Source organism: Pantherophis guttatus, chromosome 15 (genome assembly GCF_059756535.1).
Source record: "Pantherophis guttatus breed Tessera chromosome 15, ASM5975653v1, whole genome shotgun sequence".
In the NCBI taxonomy this organism is placed as follows: domain Eukaryota; kingdom Metazoa; phylum Chordata; class Lepidosauria; order Squamata; family Colubridae; genus Pantherophis; species Pantherophis guttatus.
Genome location: NC_142077.1, coordinates 479,657 through 506,616, shown reverse-complemented (window position 1 = coordinate 506,616; position 26,960 = coordinate 479,657). Strand labels below are relative to the sequence as shown.

Genomic DNA, 26,960 nt, shown 5'->3' with positions numbered 1-26,960 from the left:
AGTTTGGAGACTCTTGCTCGGATCAATCATTGGGAAGGAGAAGCAGCACCACTGGAAGGCCTGAGAAACCCACTCGGTGGAAAAAAACATTTCTCTTAAAAGGTGTAAAAAATCTGGGCAACCTTTAAGATGGATGGACTTCAGCTCCCAGAATTCCCCAGGCGGGAAGTCCGCCCATCTTAAAAAAGAACCCAGCTTGAGAAAAAGGCCGCTCTTAAAATGTCTCGGCGCCTGCGCAAAAAGAGAAGGGGAAAACAGCGTGACGTGGGGGGAAAGATGGCTGCGCCTCCGCTCGCGTCACAGGACGTCATCCGCGCGCGCCGGAAGCGGCCGGGAGAGCGAACATGGCGACGCCTGAGGGAGCCGAGGAGGACTGGCCCGAGCTGGCGGCGGGCGGGCGGCGGGAGCTGCGGCTGGAAGCCGGCGAGGCTCTGGAGCGGAGGGTCCGAGCGGCCGGAGGTCGCCTCCCGGCCGCGTTGGGCGAGCTGGGCTCGGCGCTTCGCTCCCTGGAGGTCCGCGGCTGCCAGGAGCTACGCGAGCCCGGCGCCTCTCTGGGCCTCCTCTCGGGCTTACAGGCGCTGGCGCTGCCCGGCTGCGCGCTGGGCCCTGCGGGGCTGTCCCTGGCCGGGCGGCTGCTCCCTGCCGCGCTGCGCTCGCTCGACCTGTCGGACAACGGCCTGGAGGAGCTGCCGCCGCAGCTGGGCGGCCTGGAGGGCCCCGAGGAGGAGGCGGCGGCGGCGGCGGCGGCTCTCCCCGAGCTGCGGGTGCTGAACCTGCGCCGCAACCGCCTGCGCGGCCTGGGACCCGGGCTGGCCCGCTCGGCCCCCGCGCTGCTGGAGCTGCTGCTGGGCGGGAACCGGCTGCGCGCCCTCCCGGGGACGATGCTGCCCCCGCCGCCTCCTCCGCCCGCCCAGGGGAGTCGCCGTCCCGGCCCTCCGCCCTCGCCTCTGCCGCTGCTGGGCCTGCTGGAGGCGGCCGGGAACGAGCTGGAGGTGCTGGGCGCAGAGGTGGCCCGCCTGGTCGGGCTGAAGGTGAGGCAAACGAGGCAGGCCCCGCAAATGCCTGACGGGCCATGAGGTCACCTTTCAGGAAAACACGCACCCCGTGCATAATTGGGGGTACACAGTAACAAGAGTTGGAAGGGACCTTGGAGGTCATCTAGTCCAACCCCCTGCTCACGCAGGAGACCCTATACTAGGGATTCGAACCGCCGAACTGCCGACCTTTCTGATCAACAAGCTCAGCGTGGACTAGAAGACCTCCAAGGTCCCTTCCCATTCTAATGGCAGCTCAGTTATTGAGTGGAAGGGCTTCCTCCCAAAAGTGGTGGTTCCTCCATCACGGGAGACCCTCCAGAAGAGACTGGACAGCCATTTGGACGGCTGGAATGGTTTAGGATCTCCTGCTTGATCAGGGGGTTGGACTAGAAGACCTCCGAAGTCCCTTCCAGCTCTGTCTTCTACATTACATGCAGTGGGTGACAGTGCTGGCCGAGGAACCAGGAGACAGCGGCCATCAACATCTATTGATGAAAAGTGGGGGGTGGGGAATAAATTCACACAGACGCATCAACATAAAACAAAACTTTGTTTTCAGGAAAATAAACTTTCCCCCCAGGACTGTACATTTCTGTAATGATGAGAAAATATATCTCATTCCTTCTGACTTCAGGGACCAAAGATACATAAATGCATTAGTGTCATAAAACATCCTTAAAGGTCCGTCTCATCCTGGGAACCCTTTTCTTTTTGGAACTATTACCATCTGGCAGACAGTACAGGATCATAAAAACAAAGGCAAATAGGCTGAAAAACAGCTTCTATCCCAGAGCAGTAACTATATGAATTCTACCGTATAGTGCGATATTAATGCAATATCAGGGGTTTTCAATTCAATTGCATAGAATGTGAAGGAGGTGTGTGTTTTATTTTTATAGTTTTTCTTATGTATAATGTACACTGAAGATGGCATTTAATTTCGTTGTACGAGGTGCAATGCCAATAAAGTTAAAGTTAATAGAACATCCACACACTCTCCCATGATGATGGCCGTGATCTCCCTACCAAGAATGTGGAAGGGGTGAAGAAGGTTCATGGTAAACACTTCCCCAAAAGATGCCTCGCACCTCTTAACGTCACTGCGTGAACTCTTGCCCTGCCACCTGTTGTGGTTTTTCTGCTGAGGTTGTCATGTCTGACTGAGGGGACAAGGCTTGTTCCTTGGGATTTGCTCTCTTTTCTTGGTGGAAAAACAACCAGCTCTGTTTTCTTTCTCCAGACTTTGGACGTCTCCAATAACAAGCTCTCTGAAATCCCAGCGGAGCTGGCCGACTGCCCGAAGCTGAAGGACGTCAACTTGAAAGGCAACGCCCTGAAGGACAAACGGCTGGAGAAGATGGTGAACGGCTGCCAGACCAAATCGATCTTGGAGTATCTGCGCCGGGGGAGAGGCAAGCAGGAGGGGGGCACCGAGAGAGAAGAAAGCCGGAAAAAGAAGCGAGAAAAGAACAAGAAGAAAGGAGGCAGCGATGACGAACTGGAAGATGCCCAAAAACTGCTGGTGAAAATCCTTCACATCTCCGAGAGCCCGGCGCCATTGGTGGTGAAAGCCAGCCCCAGTGCGAAAGACGTCCGTCCTTACATCGTGTGTTGTGTGGTGAAAGGCATGGATTTCAGCACTGGCAATGCTCTGAAGAGGTTCCTCTCCGTTCAGGTGGGGTTCCGAAAGGGACGCTAAGCCCTTATGGACTCTCCTGTCCCTCCCATGTAGAAAACTCTTCTCAAATGGGGGAGTCCAACTGTTCCTGATCAGGCAGCAGGATCTCGACTTGAAATGATGCTATAAAGGAATAGTTCAAAATCTAAATCCGTTTTTCTTTTAATCCCATAAACAGACAAAACTCCACGAGGACATTTGTGAGAAACGAACATCAGCCACCATTGCAACTCACGACCTGCAGCTGGTGAAAGGACCGCTTGTCTATGAAGCTCGGGCCCCAGAGGAGTTGAAGGTGGGCTATCCTCCAGCAGAGCGGTTTGTGGAGAGCAGGAGGGGTCCTTGGTGCTCCCTGAGCATAGTTGTTTCCTTGCAGACGTTTCATGACCCAACTGGGGAACGTCATCAATGCTAGGAGCAAACTCTCCCTCCGTTCTAGCCCTGATGATGTTCCCTTCTTGGGTCATGAATCGTCTATAGCAAAACAACCCAGTTCAGAGAGCATCAAGGATGCCATACTTATAAGTTGCATGCCTGTTTTCTGCCTCAGTTTTTCTCCCCTCTCTCCGAAGCTGCCCATCTTGAAACCGTTTCCCATTTTTCAGATCATCCCCCTGGGCCGGAAGGAGACCAAGGCCAACGACCTCCTTCGCCAGTTGCAGGCCGAAGCTGATGAACAGCGGAAACAGAAGAAAAGACAGAATATCTCTGGGCTGTACAAGTACGTCATAAGTTCGAGGCAGAGGAGAAAAAGTAGGGTGGAGCACGAGTTCAAGAGTTACCACGTCTGTAGACTAAACAGGGTTGCTGGCAGGGTTTCCTAAAAGAAACAAAGATTTTGTGCTCTCAGATTTTACATTAAAAATTTAGTTTTGAACTAAATTATTTTACCTATTTATCCCAGAATTAGCAGTAGGGTTTCTTAAGAAAAAATCCCAAGATTCTGCACACAAATAAACACTCAGATTTTACACACACGCAAACAAAAACAAATCTGTTTTAAAATATTTTTTTACTTACTTATATTAGGGTTGCCAGCAAGGTTTTCTTTTTTAAAAAAATCCAAAATTTCATGTTCAAAAAATCCCAGATTCTACACAAAACACCCGAATAAATCACTTTTACAAAATTATTTTTATCTATTTATCTGAGTTCTCAATGGGTTGTCTAAAAAAAAAAAAATTCAAGATTTCATGCTCAAATCTAAGTTCTACACAAAAGTCCCAAGATAGCAAAATATGCTATTTTAGGCTTAAACTAAATTATTTTTATCCATTTAATACACACCCTATAATCGCATGTATAGAAAAATTTAGTTTTCCGTACGTTTTAAAGTAAAAAGGTAGAAACCCAGCACTGATTATCCTGTCGTGAAGCCTTTTGTGGCTCAGATTTAATTAAATTCTTAAATATGCAGTTTGATCTGCCTCTCGGCTGCTATTTTTAGAGATGTAGGATGGAAGTTTTAATATTTTTTTTTAAATGGTGCATCAATTGAGGGCAGTTGTTTGGGGTTTCCAAGTTATTTATTTATTTTTTGATTATCATAGCATCCTAATAACGTGGGCCTTCTTCCTTTCAATTTGGGCAGGTACCTTCAGTTGCTGGATGGGAAGGAGAATTACCCCTGCCTGGTTGATGCCGAAGGCTCCGTGATTTCCTTCCCTCCCATTACGAACAGCGAGAAAACGAAGGTCAGGGAGCTTGGCTGAGCAGTGGGTGGGGAAGGGGCTGGGATTCCTGCACTATTAAGACCAGTTCCTCCATCTGCCAATCACACAATCGAGCCGGCCTGGTATACATATATTGCAATCAAGGAGGAAACATAGTACATATATTCCCTACAGTCGGGAATAGAATCCCCTGATGAAGTTACCTAGTTGGGTCATGAAACGTCTGCAAGAAAACCACCAAACAGAGAGAGCACCATGGATCCCACAGTCCTCCTCTCCACCTCCTCTTCCTCCTGCTTTCCTCAAAGCCCCCCTCCCATCTAAGCACTGATGATGTTAGGTAGTTGGGTCATGAAACGTCAGTGGCCAGGCGCCTGGATTGGATCATGTGATCATGAAGACGCAGCGACGTCACTGCAAGGACTGGTTGTAAATCACTTTTTCCAAGGCTGTTGCAACTTTGAAGGGTCGCTAAATGAATGGTTGTAAATTGAGTTGTTCTTGTAAATGCAGGGATTAAATGTTGATGTTTCTTTTTGGTCTTTTTTAAGCTTGGGAAAACGACCACTGATTTGCTTCTGGAAGTGACCAGCACCTCTAGTCTTCAGCTGTGCAAAGACGTGATGGACACTCTCGTTATGGTACGTCCTCCTTCCCCCCCATCCTTCCCCGCCTCTCACATCAGGGCTGGGAACCATGGGTCTCGGGGCTGTCAGGAATTGCAACGATGCGCCTGATCGCAGCACCCAGGCCCTGGATCCAGCTCACAGCTGGGACCACAACGTGCGCAGTTACACCTGTGGCTGGATAATATCCAGCCTAAATAACAGGTAGTCCTCAACTTACGGCCACAATAGAAACTGCCAGTTACAGCCAAAAAGCATGACAGTCGTAAAACAAGACAATCAGAGCCGGCCTTCTTTACAGTGATCGTGGCGGTTGTAAACTCTGCAGTCATTAAGTGAACCCAGTTCAGAGTTTTGGCCAGAGCCCAGGAGGAAACACTAAAATAATCTCCTTTATTGTGATGATGATGATGATGATGATGATGATGATGATGATGATGATGATGATGGTGATTTATATGAACTACAGAAAATGGCCGAGATGAACAGGCTGACTGCAATCAACAAAGACGGGGAAGCGGGTTCAGATCACGAAATCCTCCGGCCCGAAGGCAGCCCCACAAACACCCCTCTGATCTTGGAACAGGTCCGGGTTGTGGACGCAGAAGGGAACCTCAAAGTCCTTTACCCGTCAAAGACGGATCTCCACACCTCCCTCCTCACCGTCCTTCATTAAGCGCTGTTTCCCCTGGGACTCCATTCGGGACTTTTTATAAAAGTTTTCGGGGAGTCGCGGTGCTCGGCTCGTTCGCCAGCCGCTGCAGCAGGAAGCCTTGAGCTATTTTAAGATGCATGAATTTGGGGTCTCGAAAGAGACTCGGATGTTCAGCTTGCTTTAATCCCCCTACTCAGACGAGGGGGGGGGGGTGTCAGTTTCGATCCTTTGCCAATGAGCGTGCATCGGACAAAGTTGTTTTTGCCAACTGATCCCTCCCTGTGGGTCTAATTTTGCTGTGCTGTGTGACTGTGTTCCTTCCATGGGGAAGAGGCGGGTTGGTGGTCTCCTCGAGGAATGTCCTATGGGGAAGGAACCCCAGTAGAAAATCGCCGGAGGGTAGCGTTTCCCTACCAGGTTCTTCCCTTCCCTGTAATGTGGATTCTCCAAGAGAATAGGGGGTGCCGTGACTGCCCCAGCTTGGCCCTGAGACTTTGGGGTGGGGGTCTCCCAAATGGCCTCTAACCTTTGCTCCCTCCCAACTCTGTGGGGTGCTTGGTGGCGTTTAAGCTTGGCGTCTTCTTGCATGACCCACATTTCATGACCCAACTAGATAACATCATCAGTGCTAGAAGGGAAGGGGGTTTGTGGAGGGGGGGAAGAGGAAGACGGGGGTCCTTGGTGCTTTCTGAGCTTGGTCGTTTTCTTTCAGGCATTTCATGACCCAGCTAGGTAACAACATCAGTGCTAATAGGGAGTGGGGTTCTGGTTTCTAGCAATGATGTTCCCTAGTTGGGTCATGAAACAGCTGCAAGAAAACCACCAAATTCAGAGACCACCAAGGACCCCCCCTCCCCAAATTCAACCCCCAGTCTACAAATACCCTCTTCCTTGGGCAACGGGCAGTGCCCCATCCCTCATTTCTCTTTTGCCAAGGCTGGCCAAGAGTCGTGCCCGCATTCCGGTTTGTAGAGAAACAATCCTGCTCTTTAGGGCAGCACAAAATGGTTTTTAAAATCCGAATTTCCCTCTAAAAATACACTTCTGAATGTAAGGCCTTCGGCTAGCAAATTTTACTTTGGGGCATCGATAATCCATCCCCCAAAAATGGGAATAAAAATGTTCAGAATCAGCTTTGGCGTGTTTTGTTCGGCAGTGAAGGAAATGGGGCAAAGAAGCTGGGCCCAAAGCTCACTTGGCAGCCTTAGGGGGGTGGAGAAGAGCAGGCAGCGCCAGCCCTGCAGAGCAGGCCTCAGCCGGCCTTCCTCACCTGTGGCTAGAGTTAACAGCAGTGAATTTGGGGGTCACACTCAGGAAAAAATAAGTCGGAGGACGGTGGCCTTCAACCAGTGTGCCCCCAAACACTGACAATCGATGGGCTTGTTTCTAGTGTGCCCCAAGAATTGAGGTTTATGTAAACGCCGAAGGGCTTGACCAGGTGGGTGCTCGGCCTGCATTCTCAGCCACTTGGGGCCCCATTGTCATTTGCTGGGTGTAATTGCCCCAAGGCACCACCAGAGGGCTGCCTTCTAGAGCTGCAATAGCCCAGAACAGCCACAGGAGGGCAGCAATCAGGAGAGCCTTTGTAATCCTGGCTAGTTAGTTCCCAGCCTCTTGGGAACCTGCAATTTCAATTGGATAATTTATTTTTAATTTCGGGGCCGGGCAGTGAAGCTGCAAAGGGAAAGGCAGACAATTATGGGATGGCAAGAGAGAGCAAACTGCTAAAAAAACAACAACCGAGGAATGCAAAGCAACTGAATAAGCCTTAAAGGAAGAAGAATCTGGAGCAAACTCAATTTTATGTTGTGTGAATGTGTCGCAAAGAAAGAATTGAAGGGGGGAGGGGGCAAGACGCTTCCCAGATGGGAGTTGGGCAGGGGTCTCCAAACATGGCAACTTTAAGACTTGTGGACTGGAAGTTGAAATGCACAAGTCTTAAAAGTTGTTACGTTTTCAGAGCCCTGGAGTGTGTGTGTGGAGGGGCGGGGGGGACACAGAGCCTCTGAGACCCAGGCCCGCTTTCAGCTCCCCTTCTCCATGTTGGAGGAAGTCGGAGGGGGGTCATTTGGCCTCTTATCCCCCTCCCCTTCCAGCTGTGCAGGGAAAGCTCTGCAAACACAGCCCAGCAGCAAAGGCCTCCCCTCCCTGGGGGGGGGGGGGGTCCGGCCAGCCTGCCATGCAAGGGGGGTGGGCTTCAAGGGAGAGGGCCCCTCCCTTGTTGCTCCTGGCCAGCTGCCAAGCTTCTCCTCTTGTTTGGCTTGGCAGAGGCCGGGCCCTCTGATCAGCCAGGGGGATTTTGTGCTTCTCTCCTTCCAGATTCGGGTGGGGGAGTTTCGGGGGTCTCTGCCCACCTGGGATGCGGAGAGGAAACCAGAGCTGGGAAGTCTTCAGCCACAATTTGCCCTCCAGACGGTTTTTTTTTGCTGGGGGAGGAAACGGGTTCTGAATCTTGGGAGTTGGCATTCAGCTGAGAATGGGGCAGCCCAGTTTTTCTAACAGTGTTTCCTCCCCCTGAACTCCATCTCCCATCATCCCCAAATGACTGGATTCTACCACCACCATCATCCCCGAGCCTCCCAGAGAACAGAAAATGCGACTTACGGCCACAATGGAGCCCAACGTTTCCGTTGCTAGCGCGAGACAGTTGTTAAGCGAGTTTTGCCACATTTCCTGTCACAGTTCTTAAGTGAATCACTGCAGCTGTTAAGTTAGTCACACGGTCATTAAGTGGATCTGGCTTCCCCATTGTGTTTCCTTGTCAGAAGGTCGCAAAAGGGGATCTGTGGCCCTGGGACACTAAAACAGTCATAAGTCCATGCCAGTTTACAAGCTTCTGAATTTTGAACACATGACAGCGTCATAAGTGTGAAAAATGGTACTAAGTCGTTTTCTTCAGTGCCGTCGTGAATTCAAGCGGCCACTAAACTAATAGTTGTAACTTGAGGACTGCCTGTAATAATCACTTTGTGAAACTGTTTCCTCCAGCAAAGTAACAAAGGAGAATAACAAACTTTCAGATAACCAAAAATGGATGTTTTTAAAAAAAACACTAAAGAGAGTAACAAACTAACCCTGATTGAGGGGATGGGGGGGGGCTGTTCCCTTGAATTTACATATGGGAGTTCAGTGCTCCCCCCCCTTGTTACTCTTCTTCTTTCAGCCCCCTCCTCAAAAAGAGGCCCATATCCTTCCTAAATTTCCCTCTTAATTCAGGAAGGGGCTGGATTAAAAGGGGAGGGGTCACAAAATTGATGATTTGGGGGGGAGCAGCAATCCAAAGATGGGCTCCCAGGGTTCCCATTTGCTGGATTGGGGGGGGGGGGCAACTAAGTCTCTTTATTAATTTAAAGACCTCTTTTGAGTCTGGGGGCAACAAAATCCAGCCCAGGAATGTAGACATCTCAGCAGGGTTGTGGAAAAAGAAGCCCACCCACCCTCGGCCTCTTCTTAGATGCTCTGCAAAATCTGGGTGTGCAAAGGGGGGGTTGACTGCCCCCCCAACTGGTCCCTCCCACCCAGAATTCACCCCACACTCTTGTGTTTTTTTGGCTGCAACCTTCCACCCTTTTCCCCTTCTGTAAAGTTGGAGACTTCAAAGGTGTTTTGAAAAGGGGGGGGGCAGAGAGGAAAAGACACCCTGCCAAGTTGGGGGAAGGGTGTATGTGTGTGAGAGAGAGAAAGAAAGAGAATGAAAAAGAGAGCAAAAAGAAAAGGGGGAGAGAGCAAAAGAGAGAGAGAGAATGAGAAAGAATGAGAGTGAAAGAAAGACTCAAAGAGAGGAGAAAGAGAAAGGGAGAGTGAAAGCATGAAAAAGAGAAAGAATGGAAGAATGAAAGAGAGAAAAAGAGAGAAAAAGAGTGAAAGAGAATGAAAGAGAGAAAAAATAGAGACAGAAAGAGAAAACTGTTGAAAGAAACAAAGGGAAAAAAGGAGTGAGAAAGCAGAGGTGAAGAAGGAACGACCCTCCACTCTTAAAAAGATTTGGCAAACTTTCCTCTTATTTTTTGCCTAGAAAGGTAAAGATTTCTCCTCCTCTTCCCCCGCACCCCCGGCCCTTCTTTTTTTTTTTTTTTTTTTTTTTGGAAACCCCTCTTTTAAGGGATCTACCCAGATCTCCAAGCCTTCGCCAGGACCCAGAAGTGAACTGTCGACCAACCCGGAAGATTTGAACTAAAACCACCCAGCGAAAGGGGGGGAGACCCAGAAGTGCTGAGGGGGGGGGACGTTGGATGTACCATCCCACCTTCAGGGAGCCTAGGGGGGGGAGACCCACCAGCCGCTCTTCCCCCCCTCCCCAAAAAGCCCCAACCCTGAACGGATGAATTTTGGAAGCCCCCCAAACCGCAAGGAAGCCCAGCGCCCCCTCCTCCCGTGAAGGTACCTGGGCCCAGGCTCTCATGCCTTCTCTTGACTTCTTCAACTCCAGAAGGCGGGGGGGGGGCGTGGGAAGGGAGGGGTCGGAAGGAGAAATAGAGTTTGGAAAAATGTGGCCGTTTGGGGCAAACTTGCCGGCGCCCCCTCCTCTTGCTCTGCAGGTCAGTCTCGGGAGGAACCCGGGGGGGGAAGGGAGGGGAGGGGGAGGGGGTCTCTCCTGCAGGGGGGGGCTTTGCGGGATTTGGCGGGGCCACCCAGCCTGGCTTGAGTGGGGGGGGTCTCCTCTCTGCCCCCCCGCCAGAGAGGGAGGAGGAGGAGGAGGAGGAGGAGGAGAGAAAGAGGCAGGCTGGGGGGGGGCGCCCCCTTTCCCTTTTGCAGACGGCTGGCGGCGGAGTGGCCATTGGCAAGCCGAGCGCCTCTCTTCGCCTAGGAAGTCTCGCTTCTTTCTTTCTTTCTTTCTTTCTTTCTTTCTTTCTTTTTTTTTGTCATAAATAAAAGGCCGGGCGATTCAAAAACCGCGATCGGGGGATCGAGAGAGAGAGAGAGAGAGCAAGCAGATCCTAAACAAACAAAAAAAAAACCCCCCAAAACCCCCCCGCAAGCCATGCTGATCCAAGAGCCCCTTTTTGGCGCAGCCTTCCGGCCAGGAGCGATCCCCAAGCACTGAGCGGCGATGGCTCCAAGGAGCGAGGTGGCGTTTTTCTTCCTTTGGGGGTTTCGGCCCCTTGCCCTGCTTTGGGGGGGGCTGCCTGGCGCGGTGGGGAGCAGCCCCCCCTTCCCTCCCCCCCGGCGGGGTCTCTGGGCTGGCTGGTCCCCCCTTTTTCCCCCAGATCTGCAGAAGATGGCGTCCCCGATCGGTTTTAAAAATAACACTGGCTGCCATCTTTTTGCGCTCTTTTGTCTGCGAATTTTCATCCAAAGTGGCCCGGCCCGGGGGGGGGGGGGGAGAGGGGGCGCAGGAAGAGGGCTGGGGGGGCGCAGGGGGGCTTTTTCCCCCTCCCCAAAGAGGGGAAACAAATCTGATTTCTTTTTTCTTTTTCTTTTTGTGTGTGCAATTGGCGCTTCTGCTCCGCTTTGGCCTCGGGATTTCCTGGCGGGCGGGGCGGGGTTGGGGAGGGGGGGGCTTTGGGAGCCGGGGGCCCAGAGCTGGCGAGGAAAAGCTTGGCGGAGCCCCCCCTGCCCCCCCCAGCCGCCTCGGTCCTTCCGCCTCTTCCCTTCCCTTCCCTTCCCTTTCCACGCGTGTCGAGGCGGGCGCGGGGCAGCGAACCCGCCTTGGAGGAGAAGGAAAGGCAGAACAGAGACAAGAACCCCCGGAAGAAATGCCAACTGTATCTTTTCGGGTAGTTGCTGGGCTGGCTGCGGCTTTTTCTTGCTTGCTTGCTTTCTTTTCCCCCCTTTCTGGCTCCAAAATGGTGGGAATCCGTCGGCGTCTCTCTTCTCTCCCTTTCTTCCTGCAAAATCTCTCCGCGTTGAGCGATGCCACGTTTGCGGTGGAATAAGCGGGGAACTTTGCACGGCTCGTGGGTGGGTTTTGGGTTTTGGTGTTTTTTTTTTGCGGGGGGGCGGGGGAGATTGGCTTCCCCGCTGTGTGTGTTTTGTGGTTGTGTTGGGTGTTTTTCTGGCGCTTTTCACGGATTCGGGGACTTTTGTGACAAGTGTTCCGGCTTTGTGTGAAATAGATCGAGATGTCTCTCTCTTTCCCCCCCACACTTTATGCGATCCCTGGGGTAGAAATGTATCCTGGTTAATATCGGAGTTTGTTTGCCTGGGATGGCCGGAAAGGGGAGGGGGGGTCCAGCTGGAATTTCTTGGGGGGAGGGGAGGGGAGGGGAGGGGGCTAAGATGATCTGTGAGTGAGTGAGTGAGTGAGTGCAGTGGCTACTTGGGGGGAAAATGCTGGAAATTCTCTTTTTTTCCCCCACTGGCTGCATGGAATCTCCAGGAGGTGTGTTTGTGTTTCCCTTTTGTGTTATTTTCCAGCAGTTTGGGGCAGCCTGGGTGGGTGGGTGGGGGTCTCCGTCCATAATCTTGCTTCGTTTTCTTGGCCGCCTTAAACTCCCCTTAAAACTCAGGCTTTGGGTTCCTGCCACTCCAGGCCTTGGGGAAGGGAGGGGATGGGGAGGGAGAGGTTTTTGGGGGGTGGGGGGGCAAAAGTGTGGGGCTGTGGGGGAGGATGTTGGGGGGGTCCCTTTTCAGTTTATTTTTTTCCTGCATAAAAAGAGGTCCTTCCGTTTGGAGGGCTGTGAATACAATACAGGTAGTTCTCGACTTAACAGTTGTTCATTTAGTGACCACTGGAAGTTACAACGACCCTGGAAAAAAGTGCCTTAGGATCAAAATTTGGCCGCTTGGCAACTGACTCATATTTATGACGTTTGCTGTGTCCTGGGGTCGTGTGATCCCCTTTTGCGAACTTCTCGCCAGCAAAGTCGATGGGGAAGCCGGATTCGCTTAAAAACCGGGTTACTAACTGAATAAGGGCAGTGATTCGCTTAACAACGGTGGCCAGAAAGATCGTAAAATGGGGCGAAACTCACTTAACGATGGCATTGTTTAGCAACGCAAATTTTGGGCTCCGTTGTGGTCGTAAGTCAAGAACTACCTGTAATTGCATTTGTTTTTCCTTTAAACGGGAGGGGTTTGGTGAACTGTGAGTGACACAATTTGAGGGGGGTCAACGAGGCATGGGTGCTGAGAGGGACCCCTCCCTTGCCCTAACCGTGTTTGTATAGCTGTTAAGCTGTGTTTTGGGCTTAAAATGTGGCTTTATTTCTGGAGTCTGGCCTGTGTTTTGGAGACGTTGGGTTTAAGTCACACACCCTAAAAGCTTTCCCTTCAAGAGAAGATTGGATGGCCATTTGTCCGGGATAGTATAAGGGCTTGTGGTGTAAGAGGGTTGGACTAGATGTCCTCCGAGATCCCTTCTAGCACTACGATTCTGTGGGGACTAAAGAGGCAGATCCTGGCCGAGGGACCCCATGATGCTGAAATCGGGGTACTTGGAAGGTCAGTTGGTTGGAAAACCGGAAGGCTGTGAAGGAGGCCGGAGAGGAAGTGTCCATTCTGTCTCTTGTGTGAGTCTTGGTTTTCCAGCCAGCTTGTGATCCACATCCTTTAGTAATGGATGAATAATTGCTCTAAATGTGAGACCAAGTGAGTTTTCCATCTCTGAAATCAGGGGTCTCCAACCTTGGCAACTTTAAGTCTTGTGGACTTCAACTCCCAGAATTCCTCAGCCCTCCATACCTGTTTCTTTTCTTCCACTGTCTAGAGCGGAGAGATTGCAGAGAAAGGGACCACAAGAGAGTAAGCAGGCATACAGTGGGGATACATATCAAAAGGAACGTGTTATTGCCAGGGAATTCTGGGAGTTGAAGTCCACCCATCTTAAAGTTTCCAAATTTGGAGACCCCTGTCTTAAAGCTTTTCAGGTATTTGGTTCTATTTTATTCAGTTTTATATTGTTTGATGAAACTTATCCTAGATGTAGAGAAAGCCTTTATCAGACTAAAGGCCTCTCTACACAAACACAATTTTCTTGTGTCTCCTACATCTGGCCTTCATCTGTAGCCTTGAGGACTAGGAACCTTTACAGTTATCATTACTAATTTGACTCGGCCCGAATGGCAATTAGGCCAGCACCTTATGGCCCTGAGTTCCCCAGACCAGCCATCTATCTGCCTTGTACCTGACAAAATAAGTCAAGGGCTCCCTGTAAGATGGAAGGAAAAAAACCTGGATAAATATCTAAATATATGTACATTTGAAAAAGACTTTCCCCTAAAATATACATAGTGGTGTCTCTGATTTTTTCATTTGGAGAACTGTAGGTCCAAATTTTAATATCAGAAAATTACAGCCTTGAGGGCTTTGTCATTTTTTCTTAGATAAATTGAGGATTTTTTTCTCCTAACACCAGTCTGTTTGAGTCTTTTGTTTTCCCAACTTTCCAGGAAAGTTGGAAATGTGAATTTTAGGGGATTTTTTTCCCCCTCCTGTGGTCTTAAATCAAAGGAAGTGTATTTGATTTGCTCATTTATTTAGTTTTTTTAATGAAGGAAAGCAAACATTTTAAACCACATGCCTTCTGTACTCGCATCTGAAATGTTTTGAAAATCCAAGTTAGTTTGAAACTTTTGAACAGGGAAAAATATAAATAGCAAAAGCTCCTTGCTGTAGGTGTTACACTGTTTCCGTTGCAGTTTTACTTGTATTTGAAAACCTGGTTTGTTTGTGGTTTAGAGTATAACTCCTTAGTGGTATGGATTCAAGCACTGAGATTTATAAAACACAATTTGTGGTATAATGTAACAGGTGAATCCAGCTCATGTTGGCCTATTCAATAGACCATAATTAGTAGAAATCAGTGTGTTTTGGCTAGAAACTAGAATTAAACCCCAGTTTCCAGCAAAAAAAATAAAATTGTACATTACCTTGTGACGCTCCAAATATCCATAAATGCGGGCCGGTTGTTGAACGTCGAAAATGCAACCACCTAACCGGAGGGGTGGCCATTACAACTTTAAAACCAGGTTGTAAGTAGCACTGGCAAGGTCTGTCATAACTTGGAAGGGTCGCTAAGCGAGAACTACCTGCCAGCGGTCCCTTGACTTCACCTGTTGTTTTCAGTTTTGAATGCTTTCGGTGGCATCTGAGGTAGTTGTTTTATTGTGATGCTGGAAGGGAATAGAAAACTACACTCTGTGTGTCGGGAACGCAACTACAGTGTTTGTGAGGCTTTCTTCCTTTCTTTTTTCTGCATTTTTGCTTTTCTCTTTCACTCCTTCCTTCTCTTTATTGGAAGCTGGAAGTCTCAGGGGTGCATCTTACCTGCTCCATTGCAGAACCTCCATTCGCTCTAGGAACAGCTAAGCCAGGTTAACCAGTTTAGCTGATTAGATGATGGGAACACGCAGTAAGGTTTACCGGAGGAATTGAATTAAGAATAGCTTCTAGGCATCTTCCCAGGTGCCCTGTGACTCTTCTGAGGTAGACTGCCCCTCCACAGGAGGCTCCATCTCCTGCCCGGGCCCATGCTCAGCGCTCGGCCGCCGTTTCTGTGTGAACAATTTCTTATTTCTCTTTATTTCAGCCAGGCGAGAGGCCGGGCGGCCTCCCAGGCACAGCCTCCCCCTGCCAGGGGTCGTAGCTTGTATTAACTGCAGTTGGGTAGGATCTGGCGGAGGCCGGGGAGCCCTCCTGGCCTGAACCCGGCGGCCGGTGCTTGTCCCTGCCTGCACCAGAAGGGACGGCTTGGAGTCGCAGCAACACCCTTCTCGCCAGGGTTCAAGATAGCCCGTGAGTACCGAGCTGCGGTTAACATCTTCCCTTCTTGCAGGGCTGCGACCGGACCCTGCAGGGCCCCAGCAGTGGCCACCTCCACCCCTCCGTCTCTCTGTCCCTGCCTGCCTGCCTTCCCCAGGCGGCCCGGACTTTGTGTCCAGTGGAGGGAGTCCTATCCCTCATTCCCTGGCTCAGGGCTATGGAGAAAGCAGGGTCATCCTTTCCAAGGGGGATATGTGCCCCCTTCTGGTTCTGGGACCCCCTGATACCCAGGGGTAATTTTCTCTGACTTCTGAAGGTCAAAGCAGAAGCTTGGAGGCATTGCAAACCAAGGTTGAAAGGTTGAGGGCTCCTTGGTGCTCTCTGAGCATGGTGGTTTCTTTGGAGACGTTTCATGGCCCAACTAGAGAACGTCATCAGTGCTAGAAGGGTTTGCAGGGAGGAGGAGGACTGTAGGGTCCTTGGTGCTCTCTCACCTTGGCTGTCGCCTTGCAGGCATTTCATGACCCAACTAGGTAACATCATCAGTGCTAGAAAGGAGGGGGGCTTGCAGGGAGGAAGATGTGGGGGGGACCGTGGGGTCCTTGGTGCTGTCTGAATGTTGTTGCTTTCTTGCAAACATTTCATGACCGAACTAAGTAACATTATCAGGAGGGTGTTTGCTTTCTTTTTAACCCCCATCCTTCCTTTTCTCTCTGCCCACCTCAAATTATTCTTAACCCCCAACCATCCTAGATAAGTTAGGCCATTAAAAGAAAGTGACCAAGATATATCTGTGTGTGACTCGGATGCTGGACAGTTTGAACGGTTGGGATTCAAAGGTGGCCTCTTGGACAGATGCTGAACATCTGGGGTGTGGCCCAAAGCGAAGCTGGATTCACGCTGACTTTGTGGATGATGGGATATAAAGGGAGACGGAACGGATCTTTGGGGGGAATCGAGAAAAAGATTTTTGGCAGAAAAGATTACAAGAAAGAGGAAAGCAGGAGAGAGAGAGAGAAAAAAAGCTTGAAATCTGGATGCATCTTAGTTTAGATACATATAAGACGAAGTGATGAAAAATTCTGGCAGGTTTTCATGGTTTTGCTACAATATCTCACCACAATAAAAATGCCCAAAAAACGATTGTACAAATCGCATCGGCTTCCACCTGCATTTGCTACTAGTCTCATTAACAGCAGGTTAATGGGACAGGCTGTTTGGGATTGTCATTTCCAACCCCGAACAACCAAAATTTCTTTGCTATCATTTAAAAAGAGGTTTCTATCTGGCTGTCGGTGCTGATTTGAAGTGTGTTTTCTCAGTTTAAATTATTTAATTGTGTTGTTTAATCCATGAGCGCTGCAATTAATTTGTCTCCCTGATTGTTATTTTTATTATGGCTGGAGATGGCTTAGGAGTTTTGGGTGGAGGCTGCAGTTTATCAGTAACTCCAAAATGGGGGAAACTTTCCAAAGTTGTGTCTCTTGGCAAAAAAAAAAAAGAAGTCATTTCTTTGTTGTGAATTTGTGTTCCAGTTTTTCCCTGCCTTGAATTTCCCACTAGCAAATTGTGAAAACTTTAAAAGTGGGCCCAGTTCTAGCCAACTCTTTGGTTTTCTGTGCGTATTTTGAAAATATATATTTTATATTATCTGTGAGAGTTAAAATTTGGTGGGGGTTGAAAGATTTCAGCCGGTTTTGATGGGGGTGGGGTTTCCAATCCAACTCCACCAGTAAAAAAAAACCAGTCCTTTTTTGTCCAGTTGGAGGCCAGGATTTGGGGGTGCCACAAACAAGGGGGTGCTGCCAAGCCTTCACTCAACAGTCTGGCTGGTCCCCATCCCATTCTCAGGTTTGGGATTTAAGTGGGAGTCTGTGTGAGGTTTGTCTCTGTCTTTTCTAGCTGAAACTAGGTTTAAAAGAGGCTTGTGGTCTTAACCGGTCTTTTAAAAATATAATTTAGCTGCTTCTTTTTGACCTTGTCCCAAAAACAGAAAGTCCTCGATTTACAACTAAAACGGAGCCCAAAATTTATCTTGCTAGACTACGACTCGGTTCTGTCAAGTTGAGTTTTGCCCCGTTTTACGACCTTCCTTGCCAGAGTTGTTAAGTGAATCACTGCCGTTGTTCAGCTAAGTCACACGGTCATTGAGTGAATCTGGCTCTCCCATCGACTTTGCTGTCGCAAAAGGGGACTGCGTGACCCCGGGGCACTGTGACCGTCATAAATACGAGTCAGTTGCCAAGCATCCGAATTCTGATCACGTGAGACGGGGAGGCTGCAACCGTCGTAAGTGTGAAAAACCGGTCCTAAGTCCCTTTCTTCAGTGCTGTTGTAACTTCAGTCACTAAATGAATTGTTGTAAGTCAAGGACTAACCGAAGAGTTTGTGGGGGGGGGGAAGCAGAATTTCTAGGACTCTGCAACTGTTTTTTCCTGTGGTTTATTTTTCTGTTCCGGGATTTATTCGGGGTTCAGCTGAGCACCTCCGTCTTTTCTGCAGCCCGGGGGGTTTTGGGGAGGCGAAAGGACCCCACGGATGCAGGAGAACATCTCTGCATTCCAGACCTGACCCAACATCCTCTTCTTACGTCTATTTTGCTCTCCAGAATGGCGGAGCCGCGCTTTAACAACACCTATTTTTGGCCACCGCCTCCCACCATGCCCAGTCAGGTAAGAACCGCGACGTCTCGGCTTCCAATCACTGGTTAGATATTTTCCCCCTCCCCCAAAGTTTCTAGTCCTCAAGAACTAAAGTTAACCCGGCAGGTTGATTTTTCCTGCCCTGTTTGGAAATGCTAAGCCTGATAATATTGATATATGTAAAGCCAAGCAGGCATTTGGGGTTAAACCTGATCCCACCGTGGGGGCCTGTGGGATATTTTTCCTCGCCATTCCCCATAGGATGATTGAAAAAAAATGGGCCCAAGTAAGAGAGAACTTTATAATTGAACTTGCATTTATTTTTTTTTCCTTCCTTCCTTCCTTTCTTTTTCTTCCTTCTTTTCTCTCTTTATAATTTTATGTTCTTCTAAAAAATTTAATTACATGTATTTTGAGAAAAGAGAGTAGCAGCTCCTGCCTTAATTATATTACTTTCAGCTATCCTGGTGTATGTAAGAAAAAGGGGTATTTTTTTTCACTTGAAATCTTCTTCCAAATTCCCATTATTAATGTTGGAGCAATGGGAGGGAGATAAACGCATAAAGGGAGCACCCACACAGATTCGTGGTCCGAGTGCTGACCTCTTCTCCAGGAAAGTTTTCTCCTCCTATGCTATCCGAGATCTCCTAGTGGCCTCCACTCCAAGATGAACCAGTCTGACTACTTAGCTTTGAAGCCCAAATGAAGTTTGGCAGGAACGCTTCGGTTCCGTTGAATCGGGACTAGACAACATTTTTTCCCATTGTTAAATTATTGTTAGTCCTTAAACTTGCCTGGGCTCCAGGAGTTTCCTCTGTTGAGTGCATGAATTGCAGGGGTGTTTGAAGGTCATCTAGCCTGACCCCCTGTCGTTTTTAAGCCACGATGGTCGATCGGTCGTTCTAGGTCGGTCATTCTCTCCTCTTCTGTCCCAAGCTGGACAATCTAGTCCTGATCAACAAAATCAAGGAGCAGCTCATGGCGGAGAAGATCCGTCCCCACCATCTGCCCCCTACCTCGGTGTCTTCCCAGCAGCCCCTGCTGGTGCCCCCTTCGCCCGCGGAGAGCAGCCCTTCGATCATGTCCATTCCTAAGCTCCAGCAAGTCCCGGGGCTTCACCCCCAGGCGGTACCCCAGCCGGACGTGGCCCTCCACGCGCGCCCTGCCACCAGCACCGTCACAGGTAGGGAAACAAAAGGGTTTGGGCGCTAGTCCTCATGATTTTGATGACCGGGTGAAGCCACGGCTAAAGGGGATAGAGCTGTGGGTATTCCTCGACTTACGACCACCATATTGATGAACAGGAAGTTCATCATTGAGGGGGCGCAGGCATTAAATGACCGCACCTGATTTTGCAACCTGTCCGATGGTGCGCTGTTTTAACAAGAGAATTGTGTTCATAATTTGTTGTCTCTTTAAAAAAATGAAAGAGAGGAGAACCGGGCTGAATCGAGACTCCTTCCTCTTCCTCCGGTGCAGGATTTTGCTTAGCCTTTTCCCCCCGACTTCCAGGTTTGGGGCTGGGGTCCCGCACTCCTGCGGTCAGCACTTCTGAATCCAGTACGGGGACGGGCACCAGCACCGCCTCCACCCCCACCTCCTCCAGCCAGAGCCACCTCATTGCCTCCTCGCCCACCCTCATTTCGGGGATCACCAGCCCCCCACTCTTGGACTCCATCAAGACAATCCAGGGCCACAGCCTGCTGGGGGCCCCCAAGAGCGAACGAGGCCGCAAGAAGATCAAGGCCGAGAACCCATCGGGACCCCCAGTCCTCGTGGTCCCGTATCCCATTTTAGCTTCGGGAGACATCGGCAAAGAAGGGAAGACGTACAGGTGGGTCGAGAAAACGGGCTTCCGACCACTGGCGCACCTTGAAATGAATGTGCGGTTTATTGCGCAGAGCAAATGCCACACTTGGCTTCAAAAACAAAATGGGAAACGGTTGTGTTTAAATGTTCATGCCACAGCTGACATTTTTGGTTTGAAAAATGGGTGCCCCCACAGAAGGGTTGCTGTCACAGACACAACCTATCTCAAAACCAACAACTAGTATAATTGTTCTCATTATCTCTTACCTCAACTCTGGGCCTGGGTTGTGGGTCCAGGTGGGACGCTGCCCTTAAAGATGGGGTTGTCACCCTCCGCACAAAACCCTGAGGCTCCTAGTAGTTTTGTGGATTTGGTACTCTGCGTTGCAGACCCATGTATGATGATAATGTTGCTACATCTTGTGGCAGTGAGTTCCAGAAATCGAAAGTCCACCTTGTTTTTCAGTCTGAAGCTTCCTTTCACCCTCCGTTCCAAGCGTTGTAATCTGAGCCTCCCATTTTTGCACCCGGGGACAGTGTGTTCTCCAAGACCAAGCTTTTCGCCATCCACATGCGCCAGAGTCAAATCCATGTTGTGGGCAGCCCCCCGAGTTTGGGGTTCAGCGTTGTCCCTAACCCCTCTTCCTCGCTCCTCAGGTGTAAAGTCTGCCCGCTTACCTTCTTCACCAAGTCGGAGATGCAGATCCACTCCAAGTCACACACCGAGGCCAAGCCGCACAAGTGCCCGCATTGCTCCAAGTCCTTTGCCAACGCCTCCTACCTGGCGCAGCACCTGCGCATCCACCTGGGGGTCAAGCCCTACCACTGTTCCTACTGCGAGAAGTCCTTCCGCCAGCTCTCCCACCTCCAGCAGCACACCAGGTAGGGGTCAGCCAGCACAGAGGCCTTGGGACCTTGGTAGGTCAACGACGGCAGCGGGCGTCCTTCGTCGGGGTGGTGGGGCAGATAGAACCATTTGGAGGGAAGCCAGGGGGTGGAGTTAAATGGAAGAAGTGGGGTTGCAAAGGAGGGGCAAAGTTACAAGCACAGGATAAGGTAGCAATGTGGAATCGGGGCCTGTACTGCACAGTCGCTCATGAATCTGGAGGCAACAAGAAGGAAGGAGCATCTATAGCAACATCTTGTGTTGTAGGTGGTGTGAATGGATCTGTCCCTAGAATTCAGGGATTCTAAGACTAGAGTCCTTAGTTTGAGCACTTTGTGTCGTGTTACTACATTTACACACCATTTCATTGATCATGTATATGTTGGGCAAACAAAGCATCCATTCTTCACTTGGACCATTTAAATCAGTGATGCTGAAACTTCTGGACCGGGTGTTTTGAAAATTTTTTAAAATGCCTAACTTGACTCTGCTGGCGCGTCTCTCTCTCACACACGCACACGCACAAAAGAGAAGCAATTGTTTTAAGTGTTCATTTATTTTTTAAAAATACAATCCAATTGTCTACAATGCCCAGGATCATCTGCGTATCGTTTATTTTCAAGTGGTGTCTTTTTCTGTTGACCGGCCCTTGCGGTCTACTCAAGGCAACTCTGGGTTGCACAAGGTTTTTGCCGTTGAAGTGGCTTTGGACGATGCTTTACTGCTGCCTCTGCAGTCCCTGAAAGCCCTGCACAAACATCCCCCCCCCTCGCATGATTTTCAGACTCTGGCGGCTACCTGAGAGCACAGTCCCGTCTCTTGCATCCCCCACAGCCTTTGAAACTCGTGCAGGAATGGAGCACGCTTTCAGGAATAGTTGTTGGGCGTTGGTGAACGCTGGCGTGTCACCCAAATCGTGTCATCTTTGTGTCTTGGCTTCACCATAGAATCTAAATCTTTGTCCCTCAAGACTCCAGCACAGAAAATGCGAGTCTCAGGGTGGAGAAGATGTTAGCTTGAGCCATGGTTTTTAACTAGTGTTTGGGTGGCTTTGTGAAACGATTCCTGTGTCTTGCTGCGTTTCAGAATTCATACCGGAGACAGACCGTACAAGTGCCCGCATGCCGGTTGTGAAAAGGCTTTCACACAGCTCTCTAACCTCCAGGTGAGTGGAGAGGTTGGGGAAGCCAATGGGGAATGGCGGGAGACATAATGGGAAGTTGAGACCGCAGCTTGGATGCAGAATATCTGTTTCCCTAGAAGAAACTGCAGCACATAAATCAGCACACAATTGGGTCCCTGTAAGCTGTGTGGACTTCAACTCCCTGAATTCCTGTGCTGGCTGGGGAATTCTGGGAGTTGAAGTCCACACATCTTGCAGCGGCCAAACTTGAAAAACATTGACCTAAATTTTTCCAGCGTGAATCTCTTTTTACTTTCCTGAAAGAACAAAAGAAGTCTAGATACGAAAACACAATTTCTGCCAACGCAACTTCAATTATGTTCTTTTGCTTTTCCTTGCAACCATTAATGCAATTAAGGAGAGATTAGGATGGTTTCCCTGAGTCTATTATAGGTAGTCCTCAACTTACGACCACAATTGTGGCCAAAATTTCTTTTGTTATGCGAGACATTTGTTAAGTGAGTTTTGTCCCATTTTACGACTTTTCTTGCCACACTTATTAAATGAACCACTGCCATTAAGTTAGCAACACGGATGTTAAGCAAATCTGGCTTCTCTGTTGATTTTGCTTGTTAGAAGGTCACAAATGCGGCGGGGGGGGGGTCACGTGATCTGAATTTTGATCCCGTGGCCATGGGGATGCTGCAACGGTCACAAGTGTGGAAAACGGTCATAAGTCCCCTTTTTCAGTGCTGTTGTAAATTTGAACAGTAACTGAACGAACTGTTGTATATCAAAATTACCTGCATTATGTTCAGATTGAGACAGCTCAGGGAGGCGGGAAGAAGCGCACCGGAAGCTTTCTGGTAGACTACCACTAGCTCTGGAGTCTTGCTGTTGCAGGATGGATGGTCTGCAGAACTGCCTCCAGAGACTGTCCTTGTGTTTTACCTGTTTCCTCCCATTATCACTACCCGCAGTCACACCAACGGCAGCATAACAAAGACAAACCCTACAAATGTCCAAATTGCTACCGGGCGTACTCGGATTCGGCTTCGCTCCAGATCCACCTCTCGGCGCATGCAATCAAGCACGCAAAGGCCTACTGCTGCAGCATGTGTGGGCGAGCGTATACTTCAGTAAGTGAGCCACTCTGAGCCGGGCCGCGAATGTCACGGGAAAAGCCAAGAGTTTGCGTAGAGATCGAGTCGGTGAGGTTTTTGACAAAACGCCAAGGCCCAAAGCAGAGATGAAAAGTCACGGCTCCCCAAAGTACCGCCCTTGAATTTGGGGTGGGGTTTGAAGGCACCAAGTGGGAAGGGTGGGGTTTTTGAAGGTGATGCACCTTTGATGGTATACCTCTAGAGGGAAGCTTCACCAGTCTTGAGCATTTGAAAGGGCTTGCCAGGAACCTGAGGTACAAATCGTGCCACCCAGTTGCAGATAATCCATCGTATTACAGTTTGGGAAACTGGGAAGTTGCAAATGGTCCCAGTGCCTCCAGCAGGACATGGGGTGAGCCTGAGCCTGACCCGGAAGGAGGAAGTAGCTCTGTGTTTTCCCAAGCTGCCACCCTCCTGCTCCCTTCGTGCCTCCACCGAGCTTCCTGTACAGGTGATCTTCACGGTCAGAATGGCGTCTCCAATTTCCATTCCTAAACCAGACATTGTTAAATGAGTTTTGCACCCTTTCACTGTTGATAAGCAGATCAGAAGGTTGCAGAAGGGGATCACGTGACCCCAGGACACTGCAACCTTCGTAAATCCATGCCGGTTGCCAAGTGTCCAAATTGTGATCAAGTGACCGTGGGGATGCTGCGGTAGTCATAAGTGTGAAAACGGTTGCTTTCCTTCAGTCCCGAATAGTCCGTAAACAAACCCAGGTCGAGGCTGATTTGTCTCTGTCCTCTCTTTTTCCTCAGGAGACGTATTTGATGAAGCACATGTCAAAACATACGGTGGTGGAACACCTGGTGAACCAGCACTCTCCTCAGAGGACGGAGTCCCCCGGCATCCCCGTTCGGATATCCCTCATCTGAAACGCAGAGAAGCAGCGGCCCTCCCCTTGCGTGACGGACCTTCGCAAAGGCCCGAAACGAGAAAGGGAGCAAAGATGGAGATCTTCGGATTATGCAAAACAGCCGTATTGCTCCCCCTGTGCTGTTTCCTCAGATTTCTTGACAGTGTACAGCACTGTGCTCAGGAGGACCAAGAGACCCCCCCTCCCATCTGTCCCCCACCCCTCATTCACCCCCGAGCAACCTCGGGCCTTGACTATGTTTGTGGAGGGGACATGTCCTCTTTGATGTTGGGGACAACCAAAGACAATTCCACAGCACTTTCACTCTCCCTTCCTCGCTTCTCCAGGAGCTCCGTTTTCTGGGATCGCGGCGTTGTTTTTTCCCGTATTCCCTCCCCCCTTTTCTCAATTCAGATCATTTTTCCCCTCTCCTCTCCCCCCTCCCCCCCAAAAAAAACATTGGCGCAGATTTGAGAGATCTCTCCGACACGCAGCACATGATCCCTCTGGACTGCACCCTGAAGCCATTGTGGGTCTTCTTGGACAAGGACAGTACCGCGAAGTATTTTGGTGCTAAATTGGAAGGAGACCCGACACCCCAGAAAGCATCAAGAGAAGAGAGGCACCGTCTGGTGGACGCGACAATGCCACACGCCAAATGTTGTCAGCCTGTACCCAAATCACGGCTGGCGCAACATCAGGGAGAATCATGGGCCTGTCTTGTATGGAAAATGGAACCAACCTCTGGTCTTTTTCGAGAGAGGGGAAAGCTTGGGGAAGATTGCAAAACTCAGTGGGGAGATCCTGTACCCGTTGGGGCAAGGAGGGACGAGCCATCCAGAGCACTTGTAACAGTACGTCAGGAACGTCCGCTGCATTAGACATGGGTTTGACACCCTGGTGGCCTGCTGGGATGAGACAAACCCTTGGACGAGATCTGTCATGTAGAGAAGACGAGGTTGGCACCTGTCCTGGCAGCAAAAGAGGGCACAGCTCTAGGGGACATGCACTTGGGGGGTTGTTGCTTCCATGCACGTGTTTTAGCCATGTCCAAGCTACTAGTAGGTGGTTGGGGGGTTTTATATTCCCACTGAGTTGGAAAACCATTGTATTTGGTCGATGGGCATGCAACTTGGCCAAGTGAGTCTTCAAGGGGGAGAACAGTGGGATCCCTCGCTTTGCCATTTCTTTCCTCCCCCTCCCCCCCCAATCATCAAGTCTGTCACTTCCACTTTGTGGTCGCCCCAATTCATCTCTAGATGACCAAAAGACGCATCAACAGACGCTCCCACGCTTCCTGGTTGGTGTGTGAGGGACAAAAGACGAGCATCCCTGGTGAGAAGAAGCAACTTGCAGGAAACTCATTGATCTTTCCAGGGGGAGGGAGGGTGGGTGAATCATCCAAGAGCCTTAGAAAAGTGGTCTTCCCCAGACAAAGAGTAATTATGCAGCTTTTCAATCTCAGGCCTACCAGTAGTCCTGCTTACAACTGTAATGGAGCCTGCACATTACAGTTGTTAAGTCGTAACAGTCGTAAAATGGGTACCTCACATGGCTGGCCCAATTTTACTTCTTTTGCAAGAGTTATTAAGTGTACATGGCGGGAGAAAACGAACACTGTACTCATTAAGCGTACGCCACTGTTGTTATAGCAAACCCATTGTTCGCTCTAACAGTGACCAGTCATAAGTCAGGGACTACCTATATAGTTGGGAGGGGTTCCCCCAGGCTTGATTATGCCATAGCCATCAAGGCCTTCCTTTCTTCCACATGCAAGTGGGCTCTGGCACAGCCACATTAGTTTGTAAGAGGCATCGCTAAAGACTTTGCATCTGACAAAAAAAAACAACCCTCCATTTTCAGGCAGGACTTTAGTCCACATCATTCCCACACCTGCCGGCATCCAGAACCCATCCAAAGTCTCAAGGGCAAGTATTTCTCAACCTCGGCCATTTGAAAACGGGTGGACTTCAACTCCCAGAATTCCCCAGCTAGCCCTGGTTTTTTTTTTTCCCTTCCACCTCCTAGAGCAGAGAGATTGCAGAGGAAGGGATGATAAGAGTCAAGCAGGCCACAGAACACGTGAAAAGGAATGCGTTATCGCCAGGGAATTCTGGGAACTGTCCAGACGTCTTCAAGTGGCCCATGGCTGAGAAACTGAGCTGCTGTTCTTGGTTACCTCCTCTCCTTGTTTCTGGCTTGGTTTTTGCCTTGGGGGGAGGCCCAGGACAGACCCCCATTTCAAGAAAAATAGCCAGAGAGACTCTTCAAACCTTCCTTCCCCACCCCCCCAAAAAAAAAATTGCTGGAAAAAATGCCCTTGTTCATCCTTGGACCGAGTTTTGCTTCCATCCTTCTGAAACCAAAACTGCAGATGCCATTAGATACAACGGCAGCCTCTGCCACCCCCTTGCAAAGATTTTGCAGGAAACCCCCAAATGCAACTCCACTCCCTTCCCTGGGTTTTAATCGCATCTCAGTGTTTTGTCTAAATAGGGTAAGGGGAGGAAGACATCCAGCCCCTCCCCACCAACACAACTGAAAATCCACCTCTCTCTCTCTCTCTAGTCCCCCTTTGCGATCCCTGTTGGGTGTTTTTTTGTTTTTTTGAAAGATATGAATTAACTATTTCTTTTTTTAAAAAAAGGAAAAAAAATATTTTTACGCCTTAAAAAAAATCGCTGTTTTTTTTTAAGCAAGTTGTTTGTTTCTTGCCATTTATACTGATTTGGTCCTTTCTCCCCTTTTTAAAAATACTTTTTCTTTCTCGGTTTTGAATTGATGTTGTATGATATTCAATATTGTATCCTCTCTTTTTTTGGCATGTTAATAACTCTGTAAATAAGACTCTTATACATATTGTTAACATCTTTTTTTTTTTCTATATAAAAGCCCAGGAAGCATCTTAGTTAGTGCCCTTGTTAATGGGGGGGAAAAGGAATTTTTTAAAAAAAATATATAAAGAGGGAACATCCTTCCTCCCAATTTCTAAAACACTCATGTTGTGGAAAGAGCTTGTCCCTTGTTCCGGGCAACCGTTTGCATCGTTCAGAAAAATTAAAAATAACATTACCAATATATGAGAAATGATCACTTTTTAAAAGTTGCTTTGTATTTCTTCTCTGTTGTGGAAAGCAAATAATAAAATGTCTTTTCAATCTTGGGCTGGA

General features: G+C 49.4%; 2 protein-coding genes and 1 long non-coding RNA gene across 19 annotated transcripts; 2 read left to right on the top strand and 1 right to left on the bottom strand.

The window, feature by feature from the left end:
- Nucleotides 1-273: 273 nt before the first annotated feature.
- LRRC47 (leucine rich repeat containing 47) lies at nt 274-6,801 on the top strand. The gene is made up of 7 exons (XM_034424231.2): nt 274-1,031; nt 2,278-2,712; nt 2,894-3,010; nt 3,321-3,436; nt 4,307-4,409; nt 4,940-5,029; nt 5,484-6,801. Exons 1-7 carry the CDS (start codon nt 345-347, stop codon nt 5,688-5,690), a joined length of 1,755 nt encoding a protein of 584 aa, XP_034280122.2. The 5' UTR covers nt 274-344; the 3' UTR covers nt 5,691-6,801.
- LOC148111835 (uncharacterized) lies at nt 1,909-9,897 on the bottom strand. 2 transcript variants are annotated; one of them, XR_015730088.1, is made up of 2 exons: nt 8,274-9,897; nt 1,909-3,535 (listed from the first exon to the last, which is right to left on the bottom strand). It is a non-coding gene; the product is annotated as an uncharacterized LOC148111835 (long non-coding RNA). The 2 variants fall into 2 exon arrangements; XR_015730087.1 differs by having other exon boundaries at nt 1,909-2,838.
- On the top strand, nt 9,840-26,960 carry ZNF362 (zinc finger protein 362). Of its 16 annotated transcripts, none has more exons than XM_087879461.1 (9): nt 9,840-10,049; nt 15,139-15,344; nt 17,920-17,983; nt 18,890-19,136; nt 19,466-19,787; nt 20,420-20,644; nt 21,735-21,813; nt 22,752-22,910; nt 23,693-26,960. In XM_087879461.1, the coding sequence occupies exons 3-9, from the start codon at nt 17,921-17,923 to the stop codon at nt 23,807-23,809; spliced, it is 1,212 nt and encodes a 403-aa protein (XP_087735587.1). In that variant the 5' UTR covers nt 9,840-10,049; nt 15,139-15,344; nt 17,920; the 3' UTR covers nt 23,810-26,960. The 16 variants fall into 16 exon arrangements, with proteins under 16 accessions (XP_087735587.1, XP_034280129.1, XP_060550309.1 ...); XM_034424238.3 differs by having other exon boundaries at nt 9,845-10,049; nt 17,814-17,983; XM_087879459.1 differs by lacking the exon at nt 9,840-10,049 and adding an exon at nt 10,100-10,207.